The sequence below is a fragment of the Haliotis asinina genome, chromosome 10, assembly GCF_037392515.1.
Source record: "Haliotis asinina isolate JCU_RB_2024 chromosome 10, JCU_Hal_asi_v2, whole genome shotgun sequence".
NCBI lineage: Eukaryota > Metazoa > Mollusca > Gastropoda > Lepetellida > Haliotidae > Haliotis > Haliotis asinina.
Window position 1 is genome coordinate 18,533,016 of NC_090289.1, and position 21,985 is coordinate 18,555,000.

The 21,985-nt window shown below is 38.9% G+C and overlaps 2 protein-coding genes and 1 pseudogene across 7 annotated transcripts in view; 1 reads left to right on the forward strand and 2 right to left on the reverse strand.

Moving 5' to 3' along the window:
• The window catches only part of LOC137298287 (armadillo repeat-containing protein 8-like), an 801,735-nt gene that overhangs the window by 759,998 nt on the left and 19,752 nt on the right, over positions 1-21,985 (forward strand). The window lies entirely within an intron of this gene.
• LOC137298126 (von Willebrand factor A domain-containing protein 5A-like) overlaps positions 1-21,985 on the reverse strand; it is a 38,400-nt gene that overhangs the window by 14,506 nt on the left and 1,909 nt on the right. For 3 of the 4 annotated variants that reach the window (XM_067830227.1, XM_067830230.1, XM_067830228.1), the window contains exons 2-10: positions 20,033-20,235; positions 18,301-18,523; positions 17,501-17,673; positions 16,039-16,147; positions 15,645-15,755; positions 15,086-15,212; positions 12,080-12,224; positions 4,196-4,275; positions 107-221 (exon numbers count right to left, since the gene is read on the reverse strand). In XM_067830227.1, the coding sequence (XP_067686328.1) occupies positions 107-221; positions 4,196-4,275; positions 12,080-12,224; positions 15,086-15,212; positions 15,645-15,755; positions 16,039-16,147; positions 17,501-17,673; positions 18,301-18,523; positions 20,033-20,235 (1,286 nt within the window). The remainder of the gene's footprint in view (positions 1-106; positions 222-4,195; positions 4,276-12,079; positions 12,225-15,085; positions 15,213-15,644; positions 15,756-16,038; positions 16,148-17,500; positions 17,674-18,300; positions 18,524-20,032; positions 20,236-21,985) is intronic. The other variant, XM_067830229.1, reaches the window with a different exon arrangement.
• On the reverse strand, positions 4,298-5,815 carry LOC137297738 (uncharacterized; annotated as a pseudogene).

The following is a 21,985-nucleotide window of genomic DNA, read 5'->3' on the forward strand; positions in this document are numbered from 1 at the left end:
GAGAATACTCATGAATATAACTACAAAATATAACTGATATGCTTACTTCAAGGTTCTTGGTCAAGCGTTCGGCAATTGCATGGATATTACTCAGTCATGTACTGACCTTCTCTTGCAACTTGGAACTGCCTGCAACAAATTCCGCATGCCCACACCCTGCTCTAGCAACACCTCGGACAAGCGATGTGGATGCCCCACTGCCGATCCCAACAGTAAACACTCTGTAGCCACAAAACAAGATCCAGATAGGCTTTGTAGCTAATTTGATTTGCGCTGAAATCAATTTATGATTGAGTGAGGGAGTTTAGTTTTATGCCGCACTCAGCAATACTCAGTAAATAATGGAGTCTTGACCAGACAATCCAGTGATCAATGACATGAGCATTGATCTGCGCAATTGGGAACCTATGACATGTGTCAACCAAGACCCAATCCCGTTAGTCGCCTCTTATGGCAAGTTGCTGAAGGTCTATTCTGCCCCAGACCTTCATGGGTCTAATTTATGACAACTGTTTGGTGCAACTCTGGATCTGGGTAAAAGATGACTGTTGTTCATAATGTACCCCTGTTCATTGTACTGTGAATGGATAATGACAATTTTGTTATGTCTATGAGAGTCAACTAATGATGGCTTGAACAACGATGGATCTTACTGCCAAGACTGACAGCCTTTTGCTAATGTTGTCTGAACCATTTGTGATCCTGGGAAAATTCTGATATGTGTACAATGTATACAGATAATTTGTTGACACATGGTGGCGGAGCAGTGTATGGTCTGGTCAAAGATATCTGTTTCCCAGTTTGCCTTGAGGGCATTTTGAATTTACTGCCTATGGCATTTCAGTTTCACAGGATATATTGTCATGTATCTCATCAGGCACCTACCCTTGACGTTTGGTTGATCTGAAGCTGCTACTGTCACAAGCATTGTTACATTACTATTTTGACAATTTACCTTGCTATTTTGATGCTATATATTGAAATGTTACATTACTTTCAACAATTTTATTGGACTTTTAGTGGGTAAAAAAAGCAGTCACACAAACTACACATTTTCTGCCAACCCATCAAAATCATCATTGTTACTCAAAAACCAACAAACTACCCTTATTAAAGGGGCACTGATGCGGAGCGAATAATGCTTCTCGCTAACGGTCTAATTACGAAAGCAGACCGCAAATTGGTCAGCGCCCACTCCTTCGACCGTGACGGACAAAGGAACTGGGCTCCTGTCCATATTAGCAAAATTTCTTCACTTAAACAGTCAGGAGGCCGGATGCCCATCACATGCCATTTGTTTAAAAATATCCATGGTATTCCTTGTCTGATCGTAACCATATATCCCAGCAGTGTAGTTCTTTTCAGATGCTTGGATGGTATACTTACTGATCCAATTTGATCCTATTTCTGTGTTTTTAACCTCGATATTTAATCATGTTACATGAAAATATGATGTCTACAGGCACGTAGCAAGCCATTTGTTTCAGTACGGAAGATTGCAAAGCTGTATATTTAGGTAGTTTTGAGTGTTGGTTGAGCTGTGATAGCAAATAGCATACGTAAAGTTTGGTAGCTATGGTAGCTACAATGGTTTATTATTTATGATAATAAAACACACAGTTGATTTATTTGAATTCGTAAACAAAAAAACGATGACCTTGGCTTTGGTAGAGAAATCTGAAAATTGTCTTACGTAAAAAAAACTTATTTCACTTATTTACCAAAGTACACAGCAAATGCCTGTGTGTATTCCTTATGTAACGAAATTCCGTTGGTATCCTCAAAACAGTTTCAGCCCATAAGTGTTTTCAGGCTGCATGCGACACAGAGATTACATCTTCCTTGCTGTAACTCGCGTTTGATGGTGTAAACCTACACGTGTTATTTGTCATCATTCTCTTGATGGTCAATTCATGAATTTATAACAGGTATAATTAGTAGCAACACCACTTCGGTTACTCAACAAAGGTTCCCATTTGGCATTTCTCCTGTCTGGAGTAAATACTCAACATTATAAATTAAGGACTGTAATGGCAAATGTATTGTATGTTATGTAATATGTGCATGTAAGTTTATCACCTGAGTTACAAAAACAAACATCGATCAAAGGATTAACCGATAACACACTGATTGATTAATTACTTTTGTTCTTCTAGCGGATTTGTCAAAAGGCAGTGTGTGTAGATGACTACACCCTGTCGTAAAGTGTGAGTGCAAAAACAACATCCTCCCTTCAAAGAATTAACCACCCTTGCGTTGATTGATTGATTGCTCAATATTGGTCAACTAAATTACTTAGAATAGTGGACATCATACAATTAGTTGCCAGGTGTGCTATCTTGGGAGACCAATGAGAGGTTTATCTAGTTTTCACCAACGAAAGACGTGAAACGATGTGTTACTTTTTCGCAAATGAGACAGTTGTAAGACACGCGACACAGAGCAGGATTATTTACCAGCTGCAGATGAATGGAATACGATTTCTTTTACGTGGATATTGATGGATACATTCCTGAACAAGGTAGTAGCCTGACACTGTTGCTATAAAAGTAGTCTGTTTTACGTTCATTATTTGCATTTTGTTTTAATTTATTTGTTGTAGCATTCAGCAGAATCTGTATGACAGAAAACACACACTAGATCGCGTATGTGTGTGAAATAGGATCCACATTGGCAATCTATACAATGTATAAATGTTGCTGTTATGTTAGAAATTTACTATGAGTATAAGCAAATCGTGTGTTCTTTTATTAATTTTCAGAATCATACAAATATGACAATAAACTAACTAGGGTTATGAGGCAAAATATAGAGACGTACATTGGCTTCGTTATTTTTCCGTCCTAATAGTTTTTTACCATTTCTACCACTGGCTGATGATTAACCTTCAAAGTGTTTCATTTGTTTTCATAATACATTTGTAATGAAGTACAATTGACTTCACCTCAGTTTATATGTCTATAATTAAACTATCAATTGCGCTGACGGACTGCGCAGCAGAGGTCATGAACTAGTCACGAATTCTGGGATATCATCCGGGTACTCACGGGAGAAAAACAATAACAAAAGTTTACACCAGTCCACGGAAAATGCTCCGCATCAGTGCCCCATTAAACAACCAGAGTGCAGGCGTATGGAAATTCCGGCTTCAGCCAAAGTGTAGATATACATATCATATACATACACTCACAGAGACACACGCCAGTTTGTATTGTTTACAGTGCATTAATCTACATGAAAATGATGCCGATGTTCTTATATTGATGGAACCTCAGTGACAACAAAGAACCTGGAATATTGCATCTCATGTGGTGGGAAGACTAATTCTTCAAGCGCATTGAGCACTTAGGATAATGGTCTAGATTTTCAAAGCTCTCTCAGTGCTAAGATAGTCGTAAGTGCCATACATTAACATTAACTTACCACTATCTTAGCGCTAAGTAAGCTTAAAAGATCTTCTAGCACGAAGACTGATAACAGAGACCATATCTATTGTATGGTCTCGGATGATAGTGATACAGCAATTTCAGCATGATGGACCACTCTGCATACTCTCTAATCAGATTAACAACTGTCCCTAATGTTTAAAACTCAGCATCAACTGAATCAACGATTGGGAGATGATACATTTGACACAGCTTTCATTTATTCAGGAAACACATTTACATGCATCCCAATATATGCAACACATTGAACAAAGTTGTGAAAGTTTAACTCATGTTATACAATGTATATGGGCTACACCCAGTGAAGTACAGATTCTAGTACTACCTTCTTAGATTCTAGGCTGCAACGAATGAAAGCAGTGTATGAAATAACGCCTATGTGGCCAGTCAGTACGGCCAGCCAGTGTGACCTGTTTAGTCAGAATATATAACAAACACAACAAAGAGATAGTCTTCACATGTACATTCAGTCAGAATATGTACCAAACACAAAACACAGCCACAGTGTTCACATGTCAGAGTATGTACCAAACTCAGCACCGAAACAGTGTTCACATGTACATTAAGTCAGAATATGTACCAAACACAACACTGTACATTAAATTTAAAATAAAGATATATTTATTTGTAATGTTGCTCTTCCACAAATATGCTGACCCCATTGGAGATGTTACAGTTCTGATATATGACAGGGCAGCAACTATTGTAAGTACAGTTAACAACAGAGCTGAAATGTTGACAGAACCTACCTTGTGTCATGAGCATGAGCTCTGACAAGGGCGATAACTTCAGCTGCATTTGATACACCCCCATCCGTCAGAAGAAATATCTGGATAAGATAGAAGTGTATGTTAGCCCTTGTCACATCATCCAAAATCCATCAAAGCAAAGTTAAGGAGTTACTATTTATTTTTTCCAATTATTTTAGCTATGAATAAATACAGTATTGCATGCCTCCGAGTAGCTACTTGTCTAGATTGTCCCTGCACCAATTGTCTAGAATGACCCTCTACCTGCCTAGAATAACCCTGGACTGCATGTCTAGAATGACCGTCTACCTGTCTAGAATGACCCCGGACTACATGTCTAGAAAGACGATGGACTACATGTCTAGAATGACAATGGACTACATGTCTACAATGACCATGGACTACATGTTTAGAATGACAATGGACTACATGTCTACAATGACCATGGACTACATGTTAAGAATGACCATGGACTACATGTCTAGAATGACCCAGACAACATGTCTAGAATGACCCTGGACTACATGTCTAGAATGACCATGAACTACATGTCTAGAATGACCATGGACTACATGTTTAGAATGACAATGGACTACATGTCTACAATGACCCTGGACTACATGTCTACAATGACAATGGACTACATGTTTAGAATGACCCTGGACTACATGTCTACAATGACAATGGACTACATGTCTACAATGACAATGGACTACATGCTTAGAACGACCATGGACTACATGTCTACAATGACCATGGACTACATGTCTACAATGACCCTATACTACATGTCTGCAATGACCATGGACTACATGTTTAGAATGACCCCAGACTACATGTCTAGAATGACCCTGGACTACATGTCTACAATGACAATGGACTACATGTCTACAATGACAATGGACTACATGTTTAGAATGACCCCAGACTACATGTTTAGAATGACAATGGACTACATGTTTAGACTGAGCCCAGACTACATGTCTAGAATGACAATGGACTACATGTCTAGAATGACCCCGGACTACATGTTTAGAATGACAATGGACTACATGTTTAGAATGACCCCAGACTACATGTTTAGAATGACAATGGACTACATGTCTACAATGACCCTGGACTACATGTCTAGAATGACCCCAGACTACATGTCTAGAATGACAATGGACTACATGTTTAGAATGACCCTGGACTACATGTCTACAATGACAATGGACTACATGTCTACAATGACCCCGGACTACATGTTTAGAATGACCATGAACTACATATTTAGAATGACCCCAGACTACATGTTTAGAATGACCCTGGACTACATGTCTACAATGCCCCAGACAACATGTCTAGAATGACCCCGGACTACATGTCTAGAATGACCATGAACTACATGTCTACAATGACCCCGGACTACATGTTTAGAATGACCTTGGACTACATGTCTAGAATGACCATGAACTACATGTTTAGAATGACCCCGGACTACATGTCTAGAATGACCCTGGACTACATGTCTACAATGACAATGGACAACATGTCTACAATGACAATGGACTACATGTCTAGAATGACAATGGACTACATGTCTACAATGACAATGGACTACATGCTTAGAACGACCATGGACTACATGTCTACAATGACAATGGACTACATGTCTAGAATGACCCTATACTACATGTCTGCAATGACCATGGACCACATGTCTAGAATGACCATGGACTACATGTCTAGAATGACCCTGGACTACATGTCTACAATGACAATGGACTACATGTCTACAATGACCCCGGACTACATGTTTAGAATTACAATGGACTACATGTCTAGAATGACCCCAGACTACATGTTTAGAATGACCCTGGACTACATGTCTACAATGCCCCAGACAACATGTCTAGAATGACCCCGGACTACATGTCTTGAATGACCATGAACTACATGTCTAGCATGACCCCGGACTACATGTCTACAATGACAATGGACTACATGCTTAGAACGACCATGAACTACATGTCTAGAATGACCATGGACCACATGTGTAGAATGACCATGGACTACATGTCTACAATGACCCTGGACTACATGTCTTGAATGACCATGAACTACATGTCTAGCATGACCCCGGACTACATGTTTAGAATGACCTTGGACTACATGTCTAGAATGACCCCGGACTACATGTTTAGAATGACCTTGGACTACATGTCTAGAATGACCATGAACTACATGTTTAGAATGACCCTGGACTACATGTCTACAATGACCATGGACTACATGTCTACAATGCCCCAGACAACATGTCTAGAATGACCCCGGACTACATGTCTTGAATGACCATGAACTACATGTCTAGCATGACCCCGGACTACATGTTTAGAATGACCTTGGACTACATGTCTAGAATGACCCCGGACTACATGTTTAGAATGACCTTGGACTACATGTCTAGAATGACCATGAACTACATGTTTAGAATGACCCTGGACTACATGTCTACAATGACCATGGACTACATGTCTAGAATGACCCAGACAACATGTCTAGAATAACCCCGGACTACATGTTTAGAATGACCATGAACTACATGTCTACAATGACCCTGGACTACATGTCTAGAATGACAATGGACTACATGTCTACAATGACCCTGGACTACATGTCTACAATGACAATGGACTACATGTCTACAATGACAATGGACTACATGCTTAGAACGACAATGGACTACATGTCTAGCATGACCCCGGACTACATGTCTAGAATGACCATGGACTACATGTCTACAATGACCCTGGACTACATGTCTACAATGACAATGGACTACATGCTTAGAACGACCATGAACTACATGTCTAGAATGACCATGGACCACATGTGTAGAATGACCATGGACTACATGTCTACAATGACCCTGGACTACATGTCTACAATGACAATGGACTACATGTCTACAATGACAATGGACTACATGTCTACAATGACCCTGGACTACATGTCTACAATGACAATGGACTACATGTCTACAATGACAATGGACTACATGCTTAGAACGACCATGGACTACATGTCTACAATGACCCCGGACTACATGTTTAGAATGACCTTGGACTACATGTCTAGAATGACCATGAACTACATGTTTAGAATGACCCCGGACTACATGTCTACAATGACCATGGACTACATGTCTAGAATGACCCAGACAACATGTCTAGAATGACCCCGGACTACATGTCTAGAATGACCATGAACTACATGTCTAGAATGACCATGGACTACATGTTTAGAATGACAATGGACTACATGTCTACAATGACCCTGGACTACATGTCTACAATGACAATGGACTACATGTCTACAATGACAATGGACTACATGTCTGCAATGACCATGGACTACATGTTTAGAATGACAATGGACTACATGTCTACAATGACCATGGACTACATGTTTAGAACGACCATGGACTACATGTCTACAATGACCATGGACTACATGTTTAGAACGACCATGGACTACATGTCTACAATGACCATGGACTACATGTCTAGTATGACCCCGGACTACATGTCTACAATGACCATGGACTACATGGTTAGAATGACCCTGGACTACATGTCTAGAATGACAATGGACAACATGTCTAGAATGACCCCGGACTACATGTCTAGAATGACCCCGGACTACATGTCTAGAATGACCCCGAACTACATGTCTAGAATGACCCCGGACTACATGTCTAGAATGACCCCGGACTACATGTCTAGAATGACCCCGAACTACATGTCTAGAATGACCCCGTACTACACGTCTAGAATGACCCCGAACTACATGTTTAGAATGTTTTGCAAATTTTGCAAATGCAAATAGATGGAAGGGAGATAATATAAGTTTGTTTTTCTTGTGTCGTCTTCAAAATCTAGCAACGGCTCTGCATGACTACGCATGGCTTGATGTGCCCTCAACATCGAGAATACATCAACCCATGCCCCAGTCGTGACCAGTGAACAACTTATAATGGGTGCCAAGGGATGAGTGAACAACATCTTTATCTTAGAGAACAATTCAATATTAATTTTGAACTGGTTGAAGCATGGGTATCAGATCGTACACTTCAGCCAGCCTGTGTGAATCAAATGATTTTGAATCTTGGATCTTGCTGTTTTTCCCCAGGTACTGTCTTAGTAAAGTCACCGTAGTGTTATTCCCCTTCTTATTTTTCACAGGGACTACATTTGAGCATTTTGTATATTGTAATGCAAGGCAAATCTGTGCATAGCCATCACTAGATTTTGAAGGTGACACAAGAAAAACAAATTTAGAGTTATCTCCCTTCCATCGATTTGCATTTGCAGAACATCAGCAATTTCCATGCATCATGCATGATACAATGATATTCGAGATAAAGAAGCATTACCATGAAGTACTGAATGAATTGCCATTGGCAGCAGGGTACATTGCAATGTACATCACTTGTATGAGGGGTACATTGAAAATAATAGAAAAGCTCTTAGCTAGTCAGACAAGAGTCATCAGAAGATATCCCCTCGGCACCCACATATTTGAAAGGACATATCATCTGACAGTTACTTGATGTTTTCTTAGATTAAGTTTGAATTGTTTCATAAAAAGTCATAAAAAATATAAATGCCATATATCTGTAAACAGCAAAAGGCACCACTTCAAGATCCATCTCATACATTCGCCAAGACCTGTTGAAAGATATCAAATGGTTTTCGAGTTGTGCTCTGGAAACGAAGCCTATCCCTCCATTTTGAGACTAAGTCAGAATTGTTTCCATGGAAACAAAAAAAATAAAAATGTCAAAACATTGTAAATAGCAAAAGGCACCACTTTGTGGTCTGCTTCAAATATCTGCCAAGTTTTGCTGTAAGATATTGAATAGTTTTCAATAAATCACAAAAATCTGTAAATAGCAAAAGGCACCACTTCAGGGTCTCCCCTACATATCTGCCAAGTTTTGCAGAAAGGTATTTAGAAGTTTTTGAGTTGTGCTCCGGAAACGAAGCCCATCCATCCATTTTGAGACTAAGTCCAAAACTTTTCGATGGAAACCCAGAAAATTATCAATCACAAAAAACTGTAAATAGCAAAAGGCACCACTTTGGGGTCTGACACATATATCTAGTAAGTTTTGCTGACAGATATTAGGAACTATCCGGAAATGAAACACACCTCTTACTTTTGAGACAAAGTCCAAATCGTTTCCATGGAAACCAAGAAAATGATATGTCACAAAAACCTGTAAATAGTAAAAGGCACCATTTAAGCTTCTCATTGGTATATCTACCAAGTTTTGCAGAAAAATAAAGAACGGATTTTAAGTTCTGCTCCAGAAACAAAGCCCATCTCTCCATTCTGAGAAATAGTCTGAAACGTTTCCATTGAAACCAAGAAACTAATATATCACAAAAACCTGTAAGTACTAAAAGGCACCACTTCAGGTTCTGATTGATATATCTACCAAGTTTTGCAGAAAAATATTGAAAGGTTTTTTAGTTCTGCTCCAGAAATGAAGCCCTTCCCTCCATTTTGAGACTAAGTCCGGAACATTTCCATTAAAACCGTGAAGATAATAAATCACAAAAACCTGAAAAGAGCAAAAGGCACCACTTTGGGATCTGCCACACATATCTGACAACCTTTACTGACAGATATTACAAAGTTTTTGAGATGTGCTCCGGAAGCGAAGCCCATCTCTCCATTTTGAGAAATAGTCTGAAATGTTTCCATGGAAACTGAGAAAATAATAAATCCCCAAAACCTGTAAATAGCAAAAGGCACAACTTCAGGTTCTGACTGATATAATGCAATGCTTTCTTGTTTTCAGGGCCATATGACCCATAATACATTGTTACATGTTTTATACATTAATTGCTAACATACATATCAAAGATATTCTCCTCTTATGCGAAACACATTATATAGATGTTTTCCCAACTGAAACAAGTGGTCACAATCAGTAGAAATCAATAATGATTTTAAATTATCAGTATTTTTGCTATGAGTGGAAATGTATGGAACATCCTTACGAAATTCATTGTACAAAGGACAATGATATATAATATGACATTCATCTTCGGTAACTTTACAAAGAGCACATAAAGTCATTATCTTGATAATGGCTTAATCCTTTTCTAATATGCTGTATGCCTAATCGATTAAAACAGCATGTAAATAAGAGAAGCGCTTATATATTTAATATTTTTAACATTGTATATGTACAATTCTGGAGAAAGTGAATGTTTTATTAAGGAATAAAGTTGTAATGACGCTTTATCAGATAGCTCAGAATGCCAATCTTGCCTGGTGCAGTCAATCACTCTTTCTTTAAAAGCAATATAAACATATCAATATTCCCTACCTCTTGTTGCATCCACACATGGCCAAACCCGTAAGTAAATAATAGTTGCATTATATTAGTTGACCAATTAGACCCTTTTCTATTACAGGATTGTTTCATCATAAGGTACGATTGGTGAGGATATCTATGACGGCATGGAGATTAATTTCAACCAATATCTAATACAATTCTTACATGAGTTCACATATAATGGATATCTCCCACATTCGTCATACAAGGCAACATTTGAAATTGATTTACTCACATTTAATAAATATCTACAAAATGTTTGGTGAACAATTTCTAATTGCTTCATTTCCTTGAATCCCCATATTTTGCTACCATACATTAAAATCGGTACTTTCATTTCCTTGAATCCCCATATTTTGCTACCATACATTAAAATCGGTACAATTTTCGCATCGAACATCTTAAAGGCATCTTTAATATCTATGTTAAACTTGCAAATAAGACATCTCAAAGGGATTGATATACTTACCAAGTTTTGAAGAAAAACATAGAACACCTTTTGAGTTCAGCTCCAGAAACAAAACACACCTCTCACTTTTGAGACTATATCCGAAACGTTTCCATGGAAGCCGAGAAAATAGTTAATCACAAAAACTTGTAAATAGCAAAAGGTACCACTTTAGGTTCTGATTGATATATTTACCAAGTTTTGCAGAAAACTATTGAACGTTTTTTGAGTTCTGCTCCGGAAACGAAGCCCGCTCCACCATTAGACTAACACCAAAATGTTCCATGGAAAAACAAAAAAAATAAAAATGCCTAAACTGTGTAAATAGCAAAAGGCACAACTATAGGTTGAGATTATTATATCATCAAGTTTGGTCTAAAAATATTGAACGGTTTCTGAGCTGAACGGTTTCCGAAAACAAATGATTATGGACGGATGGACGGACGGACGGATGGACGATGAGGCATCGGGCATAATAACAACATTTATGTTTAAGGTAAGATAAGTCTAGAATGACCCCAGATATACGTCTCAAATGACCCTCTAACTGTCAACTGACCCTCTACGTGTCCATAATGACCCTTGACTATAATGTCTAGAATGACCCTCTACCTATCTAAAATAACTCTGGAATATATATCTACAATGAGTCTTAAACTACCTGTCTAGAATGACAATCCACCTGTCTACCTGTTTGCAATGACCCTGCACTATACAGTCTACAATGAACCTGGACTACCTGTCTAGAACAACCCTGGACTACCTATCTATACTGACCCTTGACTACTTGTCTCGAATGACCTTGGACTACCCATTTAGACTGACCCCGGACTAGCTTTCTACAATGACCCTGGACTACCTGTCTAGAATGACCCTGGACTACATGTCTAACCTGACCATGGACTACCCATCTAGACTGACCCTGGACCACAAGTCTAAAATGACCCTCTACCTGTCTTGAATGACACTGAACTACCTGTCTACAATGAGCCTCTACTTGTCTAGAACGACCCTTGACTACATGTCTACAATGACTCTCTACCTGTCTAGAATGACCCAGGATACAGCTGTTGCTGTACACATACTGCAAGGGAAGTAGGATCTCAGTGCCACCCATATATGCATCCATAGACTCCTGAAGTTGCAGAGCTTTGGCTAGAGATTCCTCAGCATAGCATTCACTTCCACTGTGGAAGAAAGTCAAACAGAAATTGGATTAAATAGCATTGTCATACTAAAGGCCACCATTAAGGTACATGTACCAGCCAGGCAGTACATATAACTATGATAAGTTAAGCAATGAAGGTACATGTCTCAAAACACATAAAAAAGACACACAGGAAACACTAACACCTATGGTCTTTGTGAACAATTTCAATTTGTGTTTTGTTTTGTTTTGTTTCGTTTGATGACTAATGCTGCACTAAGCAGTATTCCAGGAATCTGTAAATACTTGAGTCTGGACCAGACAATTCAGTGAATGACATCATGAGCATTGATTTATGCACTTGAGATACAATCACATGCATCAGATAAGACAGCAGGCCTACCACCAGATCTCCCCCAACAAGCATGGTTGAGGAGATAACAGGTTTCGCAGTCCTTTTTTTCAAATTTGATTTGACAAGTTAGCAGCTATTACCATTTTGAAAGATTAAGGTTCATATAGGTTTCTAGACAGGGCAAAAACAGAACACTCTAAATAATCATATAATAGCCAGAAGTCAAAACACAACTGTTTTTGTTGAGAGAACGATGTGTCACCAAGACATAATCGCAAAGACCATTATGGATGATATTGATAATGGTAATTTATTTCATTAAACTTAAGAGCTTATCTATGAAGCCTTACTGTAAATAAACCTGGAACGGGTGTTGATAAGTGGTTGGAGTAATTTATAATATAGCCTAGTGCTTCAGACAGAGGCCAGTGATGCAGATAACATTTCTGATGAGTTGCCAGAATCTATTCTTGATCCTTCAACAAGCAATAATCAATTCCATTAATTGTTAAAAAACTGGGTAAATCATCTGCATTCAGTGACCATTATCTTAAATGTTTTAATTTGTTCAGATCCTGTTACATTCAGGACATTTTTATTTAATACTATATTTAATACTGGGCACATTCTTCTCAGGACTAGTGTCATGGAGTAATGCTCCCACTGAACAAAGTGACTGCACAAGAATTACAGTGACAAAAATATTTTTGCAAGATTTAAATTTGCATTCTTAATACAAGATTACTGTTTTGAGTGAGGTATACTATAGACAGGAGGATTGTAGTTCTAAGCTGACAATAATATTGAATGAATTCCCTACCTTGCACTACAGTATAGAAACAGTCTGTAAACCAAGAATGTAAGTTGTCTCCCCTTAACTGTTACCAAGACAGTTGTCACCAACAACTGTACATGCGTATATACAGTATGGTTCAAAATTATTGAGAATAGCTAAAGCATCTCATATTATTAAACGAGAACAAACCAGATAAAATTGAATGTATTGTGAAAGTGAACTGACGTTTTCATGTTGTGTAGGTAACAATTTAATATTTTATCAAGTCTCCTTGAGCTTCACGGCACAGTCTAAGACGGGTAGGCATACTTCCTATCAGAGAGGTTAGTGTCTCATGAGTTATGCTGTCCCAGTATCGGACCACTTCTCTCTTCATGTCTTCAATTTTTGTCAACCCCTTTTGATTCACACATTCCTTCATCATCCCCCAAATGTTCTCAGTGGGATTTAAGTCAGGACTATATGCAGGAAATGGTAATGCAGTCACATTTTTCTCCTGAAACCACTGCTTGGCATGTTTTGCGGTGTGTTTAGGATCATTATCTTGCTGCAAAATCCAGTCATTTCCATAAAACACATGTGCACTTGGAAGGAGAAAATTATCTAATATGTTAGTGTAGCGTTGACTTGTCAGATTTCCCTCAAACACACACAGCGGGGTCGTTCCTAATAAGGATATCCCTCCCCATACATGAAACTTTGGGCTGTATTTAGGTCGTTGATACAACGGTGCTGACGCAGACTTTGTCCATATTTTCACATTATTGGGATATACCCATATTGAGCTTTCATCAGTAAAAATCACATTTTCCCAGTCAAAGTTTTCATGTGCCAAACACCACTCAACACGCCTGTCTTTATGTTCTTGTTTCATGAGAGGAGAAGGAATTCCAGTCTTTTTCTCCCATCCAAGATCAATCAAATTTCTTCTAACTGTAGATTTCGATACAACTGTTGATCCCCTTTCTATCATTTCATACCTGATGTTGGAGATGCTTGCCCTTTGCTTTTTAGACGCTAAAATTCCCAGCCGGACGCGATCTGAGAAGTCCAATTTTCTGGGTCTCCCTGCTCCTTTCTGGTGCCCAAAACCCTTTCCCTCTTTAAAATTCTTCCTAATCCTATACACAGTAGAAAGAGGAGTTCCTGTTCTCTCTGCCAATGTATTTACATCATCAATTCCTTGATTACACAACTCAAAAATCAACCTTCTTTTATCTTCAGCAGACATTGTTGACAGTGCTGAGGAAAATGACGTCTGCTACAAATTCAGGGGAGGTAACTCTAATTGTACTATACTCAGTAGGCCAAGATGAGTTACCTCCCTTATACCATTACTTAGTTTTAAGTATCAGTGAATCGGTTGAGGTGTCAGGATAGCTCAAAGTAAGAAGAAAAATTCTCAATAATTATGAACCAGACTATAACTGATTCTACAGGTTCATCTTTATACTGCTTGTTTACAAACTAACACTAAAGTAATGATGGTGTCTCCATGGGCTGCCACTACAAAACAAATGCAAGTCCACACTAGTTAGTGCAGGCAGTGCAGGCAGCACAAGCAGACATGTGACACTCTATCTCTCTTACCCAGGAAACAAGCAGACATGTGACACTCTATCTCTCTTACCCAGGAAACAAGCAGACATGTGACACTCTATCTCTCTTACCCAGGAAACAAGAAGACATGTGACACTCTATCTCTCTTACCCAGGAAACAAGCAGACATGTGACACTCTATCTCTCTTACCCAGGAAACAAGCAGCTATATGAGCTGCCGAAGCTGATGATGTTGAAGTAGCATCCAACTGGCAGACTCTTGAGGAAGTAAAGCAAGGCCTGCTTGGCACTGTTCATACGGTCACCATGCATACTACCTGATGAAAATATTTCAAAATATAACTGAAGGTCATCATATTTTTGTTCACTGGATCATAGATGTTGTCATCAGAGTAAGATGTTGGAGGATTGAACATTAGCCTAACATCAGTCTAACATCAGCTTAAACTGGATCACAGAAAGTCACAAATATTACCGGATGGAGGTCATAAAATGAAACAAAATTAATTGTCTGCTGGAAACTTTGTTTTTCCTGTTAATGTTAAAAAACACTGTCTATGTATCAAGGAGAAGGGACATGACTTTTAGAATTGATTATGCACGGGATTTCACTGTGATTGGTTGACTTCATCTTTGAGAAGAAACTGACACCATCAACCATCAATACTGAGATAATCAGGAACATCAATAACTCAAACTTATATGCATACAGTTTGACTTCTGAGACAAATAACTATAGACGCACATACCTGACCTGTCAATGACAAAGATGAACTCTCCATTCTCAAATGCTGCACTCTCACCAAACTCAGGGTACATGTTTACCATCAACACATTCGTCTTGAAAAAATTGCCTGAACCTGAAATAGAACCAAAATTATTCATAGTTTCTTTGCCTGGCATGACTTTTAGCCCCCAACTTGACTAAACACTGCAATAGCCAATGTATTACCTTGATGCTGGGAGCAAGTAGTAGTAGGAGCAGTACTTGCTCACAGACCTTGTCTACTTGACATACTAGAGTAGCTGTGGAAGAAGAACCATGAAGATCTGTGGCTAACATGAACAAAGTTGGCATCATCTAAAGCAACCTTTAGGTGGATCAAACCAACCATTGTTCCACATGGACTGGCAATAACATACCTTCCTCTTGTGTCCCTTTTTCTCTGATGACACATGGCTTGTGGATATTCAGATAGTAAATGTTGAGAGAGAGATCATGGTCACACACAAAAGGTTTTGCCAGTTTCACCTGCAATATAATTAACCAACTTAACACCTACAAGTAACACCTCAAGCACATACAGTATACAGACATGACATTAACCACTGTACAGATCTACCTCCTACAGTATACAGCCATGATATTAACCACTGTACAAGTCTGCCACCTATTGTCTACAGCCATGACATTTTAGACATTTACAGGTCTGTCACCGACAGTATATAAACATGATATTTAACCATTATCTAGCCTCATGTAAGAATGTCGAGTTTTGATTGGTCCAAGTGACTCTGATAAAATACCATGTACATCCATCATGATCTGCGAGCGGGAGTATAAAAGTCGCATACTCCAGCTGCGAAAGTCATATCACCCCGCTACACCTTGGTGACGACGCGAAGTGAGAAAAGCGTGCATCGACAAGCCTTTAGTAACGTGCGGTGCATTGAGGTCAAACGATCAGCTGGTGTCAACATGACAGCAATGAAACATCTTGTGTTGCGTGTTGTTTTATTTTGATCTAGTGAAAACATTCAGCTAGATAAATGCGTTATCACATCGTGTCTAGTGAAATATGGGATTTTATCAGTCCCTCGTAAGGTTGTATTCCCATGAGGGACTGATAAAACCACTGTACAGATCTGTCAACAACAGTATACAACCATGACATTAACCACTGTACAGATCTACCACCTGACCCCTATACAACCATGAGATTAACCACTGTACAGATTTACCACCTGACCCTTGTACAGCCATGACTTTAATTATTGCACAGATCTACCACCTGACCCTTGTACAGCCATGACTTTAATCATTGCTCAGATCTACCACCTGACCCTTGTAGTCATGACATTTACCACTGTACAGATCTATCATCCATAGTGTACAACCATGACATTAACCACTGTAAAGATCTACCACATGACCCTTGCACAGCCATGACTTTAACCACTGTACAGATCTACCACCTGACCCTGGTACAGTTATGACATTAATCACTGTACAGATCTGCCACCTGACCCCTGTACAGCCATGACATAACCATTGTACACATCTGTCACCTGCAGTATACAGCCAGGACATTACCCACTGTACAGATCTGCCACCTATTGTCTACAGCCATGACATTAACCACTACAGATGTACCACCTACAGTATACAGCCATGACATTAACCACTGTAGAGACCGAACACCTGACCCCTGTACAGTTATGACATTAACCACTGTACAGATCTAACACCTGACCCCTGTACAGCCATGACATTAACCACTGTACAGATCTGCCACCCATCGTGTACAACCATGACATTAACCACTGTCCAGATATACCCTCTGCCCAGTGCACAACTAAACATGTCATCAGAGTACAAACCCACCTCCATGATGTTTCTTGATTCATCCATTTTCATATGAGTTTGAAGTGTGTCTTGTTCAGATGTTACTTTAAGGATTCTGTCTTCAGTTATGATTTTGGCCTTGAAGTCCATACTGTATGATAAATGCATGGAACTCACATAGGGGACCTGACTGGCTTTAGCAGCAGCCTTGTCTGAAACAATCACCCGAACACATTCAGTTTGCATGTCATTCTGTTAGCACCCTCTGTTCTGCCTCCTTAGTCCAATGTCTTACAGCAGTACATCATAATTATCAGAAAAATAACCTGGTATGGCAAATTAGAGAGCTGATTTCCAACAATTTGAGCCCAGATGGTTTCAAAGAGGCAAGAGATATAGAGTGATATCTGTGTGTATGTCTTAACAGTAATAATGAATTGAGAGCTAATGGAATCATTTGAATAAACAACCAAATTAACGTAGATATTCAGTTTCTGTGCATGATTTGTAGACTGTATAACCTTACTGTGTAAAATGAGCAGTACTGTATGGAGTATCTGGCATTGCTTGAATTCAAATAGAATAGTGCATTTCCACCATTTGTGACATCGGTTGATCGGTTGATCTGGAAATAATTACGCATGGACAATAAGGTCTGTGTCCTGACTTCTCCCTACTCCTGACTATCCCTGCAAGCCACCCTTGCACTTCAACCACCCTTCCCTAAAAACTCATCTCCTCCCCTGTAATCTATCTGCATCCTCCCTACTTATAATCACACTACCCAAGTTCTCCCTTCTGTCCTGAACTGAATGAATGTGTATTTTCAGAACTTGTACCTGCTGGGGTGTATCGTGGGTTCAGCACTGATGGCAGCAGAAATTTGAGGGAGCCATCAACCGCCACACTCAGCTCACTGATGTAGGCAAACTGAAGTACAGCTTCTGACTTTGGGGGTAGATTTCCCAACATGCACTTGAAGATATCACCTGCTGTGTCATCTTCCTCTAACAACATGGCTGAGTGTCCAGCGCTCACTGCGTGTTGGTAGGTTTCTCTTGCCTGAAACAACACATAATCTCTTGTCACTATCAAGGGATGAACAATAACAGTCCAGAAAGCAATGCTAAGGCCAGACCAATTTTTTTCTTGTTTTACTGGTTTTTCTCCTCAGAAAACCTATGGACAGGAGGTCAAAGTAACATTAATTCTAAACAAATACTAAAAGTATTTTGCTTTTGGCATTTGTATGTGTGGCCAAATACAATCTAAAGGAAATTTCTTTGTTTACATTTTTTGCCAATACATACATTAAGATTTTATTTTTTGAACACTGAAAATTTGTTTTCCTTATTTATGAACACATATGGCTGGCAGATCCATAAAACAGGAAATAAAATTAGTCTGGACTAAGATCAGTTTGTAGATTTCATTACTAAATGTGTACATCTTCATTATTACCATGACAACAATATATGCTGAGTGGAAATTTTGTGTGTTGATTTACATGTTGACTGGACGTTGCAGCAACTTAACCAAAGTATGTTCCAGTTTTGTATATTTCGCAGATCAAGTTATCCCATCTGGCATAATACACATATTCCACAGCTGACTGTATTAACACCTACTGTCTGTCCCTCCCTGCACTGCTAAAGCCCTAAATGAAGAAAGTCTACATTTCCGCAGGGTCAGGATCTCTGGTCTGACTATGGGCTCCATTTCAGTTTAAATGAGATTATTTGTTACAATAAAATTCATATATATTCATGGACTTATTTAGGCATTAGTCTACAAAGACTGTCTTGGGGGTGAAAGATAGTGCATTGCTTTGAATTTCACCTCACTTCAATAAGTGTCTTTATATTCTCAACTGCTTAGCTTTGTTCAGAAGCACATATGACTGAGTATAATTTTGTCCACAAGCACCACTTGCACAGTGATGAAATAATTTGAGTTCATGATGTCCAGATGAATGTGGTGTCCTTCTCAGTTGATAATAGTGCTTCAGTCAAAACCGTTGTGAAAAAATAAAAGAAAAATGTAGTTTGGTAGACATCAAAGCGTGTGAGGTGTGTGTGTTGGAAGAGAGGTAACTCTGCTAGATCGGTACTTGAGTGAGGACAATTCTAGAAGGTGCTCCAAGAGGTCAAAAACTTAGTCTCAGGTTCTTGCCATGTCATGGTACTCTACTCGCTCAATGCAGAAGGGATGCCTTGCAGAAATTGATTGACTGATGCTTTCAACAATATTCTTTGATTCAAAAACAAAGTGTGTGTCTCACTCAATACATGGGTTCAAGAAAGAGTGTGTGCCTCACTCAATGCATGGGTTAAAGAAAGAGCTTACATCTCTTACATGGACTGTATGTAAAGACACAATAATTCTCAGAAGGAACTCCCATAGAATATCCATGTTAGGTGAGGATATTCTGCAATATGATGAAGTCAGTGGATGTTTGTAATGTAGGATAATCTCTTGGAGGTTTATCGACATGCTACGGTGACAAGCCTTCTGTTTCTACACATGCTATACAACTACTGTCAAACTGACCAATATAAACAAGTTAGTTACTTGCTGTTTTTCTTGGCACTCTGCAACAATCTTCTTGCCATTAATGTCAGCTATGAGTTTGTAGACAGCACTGCCATCATCCATTGGAAAGACATACGTCACTTCCATGCAGTTGTCTTCATTGTTGTGATAGGTCAAGGTCGCCTCAACTCTTGCTACAAAACCTTGAATTGTCACATCCGTTGACACTGATTTTAAAGGGACTGCAAAGTATTGAAATGATAAATTTAATCATTCAAACACCATGACTTTGAATATAATAATTTCTCATCTGCTAGTCAGGACAGTTTTCAGCACAGGAAGGTCACATACAACAGGTCACATACAACAAAGACAGCAAAACACAACATAGAACACAACCGGTGTCATCAGGACCTATTCAGGGATCGTGTGAATACTTTCACGGCCAAATACAGTGTAACCAAGGGATGTATAATGTAATTATAACTGTATAAAGGCATTAATCTACCGCATCACCATTGCATGATGGTGTCCACTCGTCCGCCAACTGTTGCCACTTTCATTAATTACTGTTTTATTGACATTTATATCCTTAACTGATTATTATCTTGGCTTCCTGTGTAAACACCTCCATAATGCCAATGTCTATTCCGATGTCGTTGTGCTTTCCAGTTGTGTCTTTGTGTCCATGTGTACGTCTAGGATGTTAGTCAGTTTGGTATTCAGGCTGCAACTACGTTGCCTGTGTGGTTCAACAATAACATAGTTTTCGGGTCTTACTCTCAGTAAATGTAGTAGATATCTGTGTATCAACACATACACACTGTTTGTGACTCACTATCACAAACAACAAAATATGAATGTTGTTTTCTTGGAAAATAGTCCCTAAACACCAGATGTGGCACTGTGTTTATGGCACACCCATCTATGTAAAACTACTTAGTATTTCCAATATTCTCATCATTTTGAAATAGAATGAAAACATTTTTTGCATCCTCATATAGAAAATGACAAATGCAGTCTGCGCATCTGAAATGTGACTTGTCTATCAATGTTGAAATCACTACAGCCTGGGATGAGAGTGGCAGTGAGCAACTTGACAGAAACTGGAACCATATTTGAAGTCTAGGTTACTGACAGTCAGTTTATGTCCGAATAATTAATTAAGAATGTAAATTAGTTTCAAAGAGTGCGCACTATTTCGCCTAGGTAGATTATTCCACATATTAATCCTTTATGTTTCATCTGAATGTTATCACCATAGGAACACTGTTTCATCTGAATGTCATCACAACGGGAACAATGTTTCATCTGAATGTTATCACCATAGGAACACTGTTTCATCTGAATGTCATCACAACAGGAACAATGTTTCATTTGAATGTTATCACCATAGGAACACTGTTTCATCTGAATGTCATCACAACAGGAACAATGTTTCATTTGAATGTTATCACCATAGGAACACTGTTTCATCAGAATGTCATCACAACAGGAACAATGTTTCATCTGAATGTCATCACAACAGGAACAATGTTTCATCTGAATGTCATCTATGCTTTGACTTCATCTGGTTGGTCCAAGTATCAAAAAAAAGGCACCATCATCTGACCCCATAATCCAACTATACAAGCATTACCCTAACATTACATTGTTTACAAGTCTATATACCAGAATAACTGTTACCTAGGACTAATCACTTAAACAGATGTCTAGTGTCATCTGTTAAATGTCATTATTGTTCAGTATTCCGGTGTGTCACGTGTGTTTTCCGGGTAGGTCTGACCATCCCCACTTCCACTACTGGTGACAGTGTGACATATCGCATATTGGCCAGACTGGTATATAATTTTGACTCAATATGTGGTTGGCGTAATTGAAAAATATGCAGCCATGTGCATGCTGCAGGAAATATCAAATAAACATGCCTGTGACTAGCAAGTCCACACTAAGTGAGTTGCCAAGGGACGTAACTCTGTAGTACTCATGAAA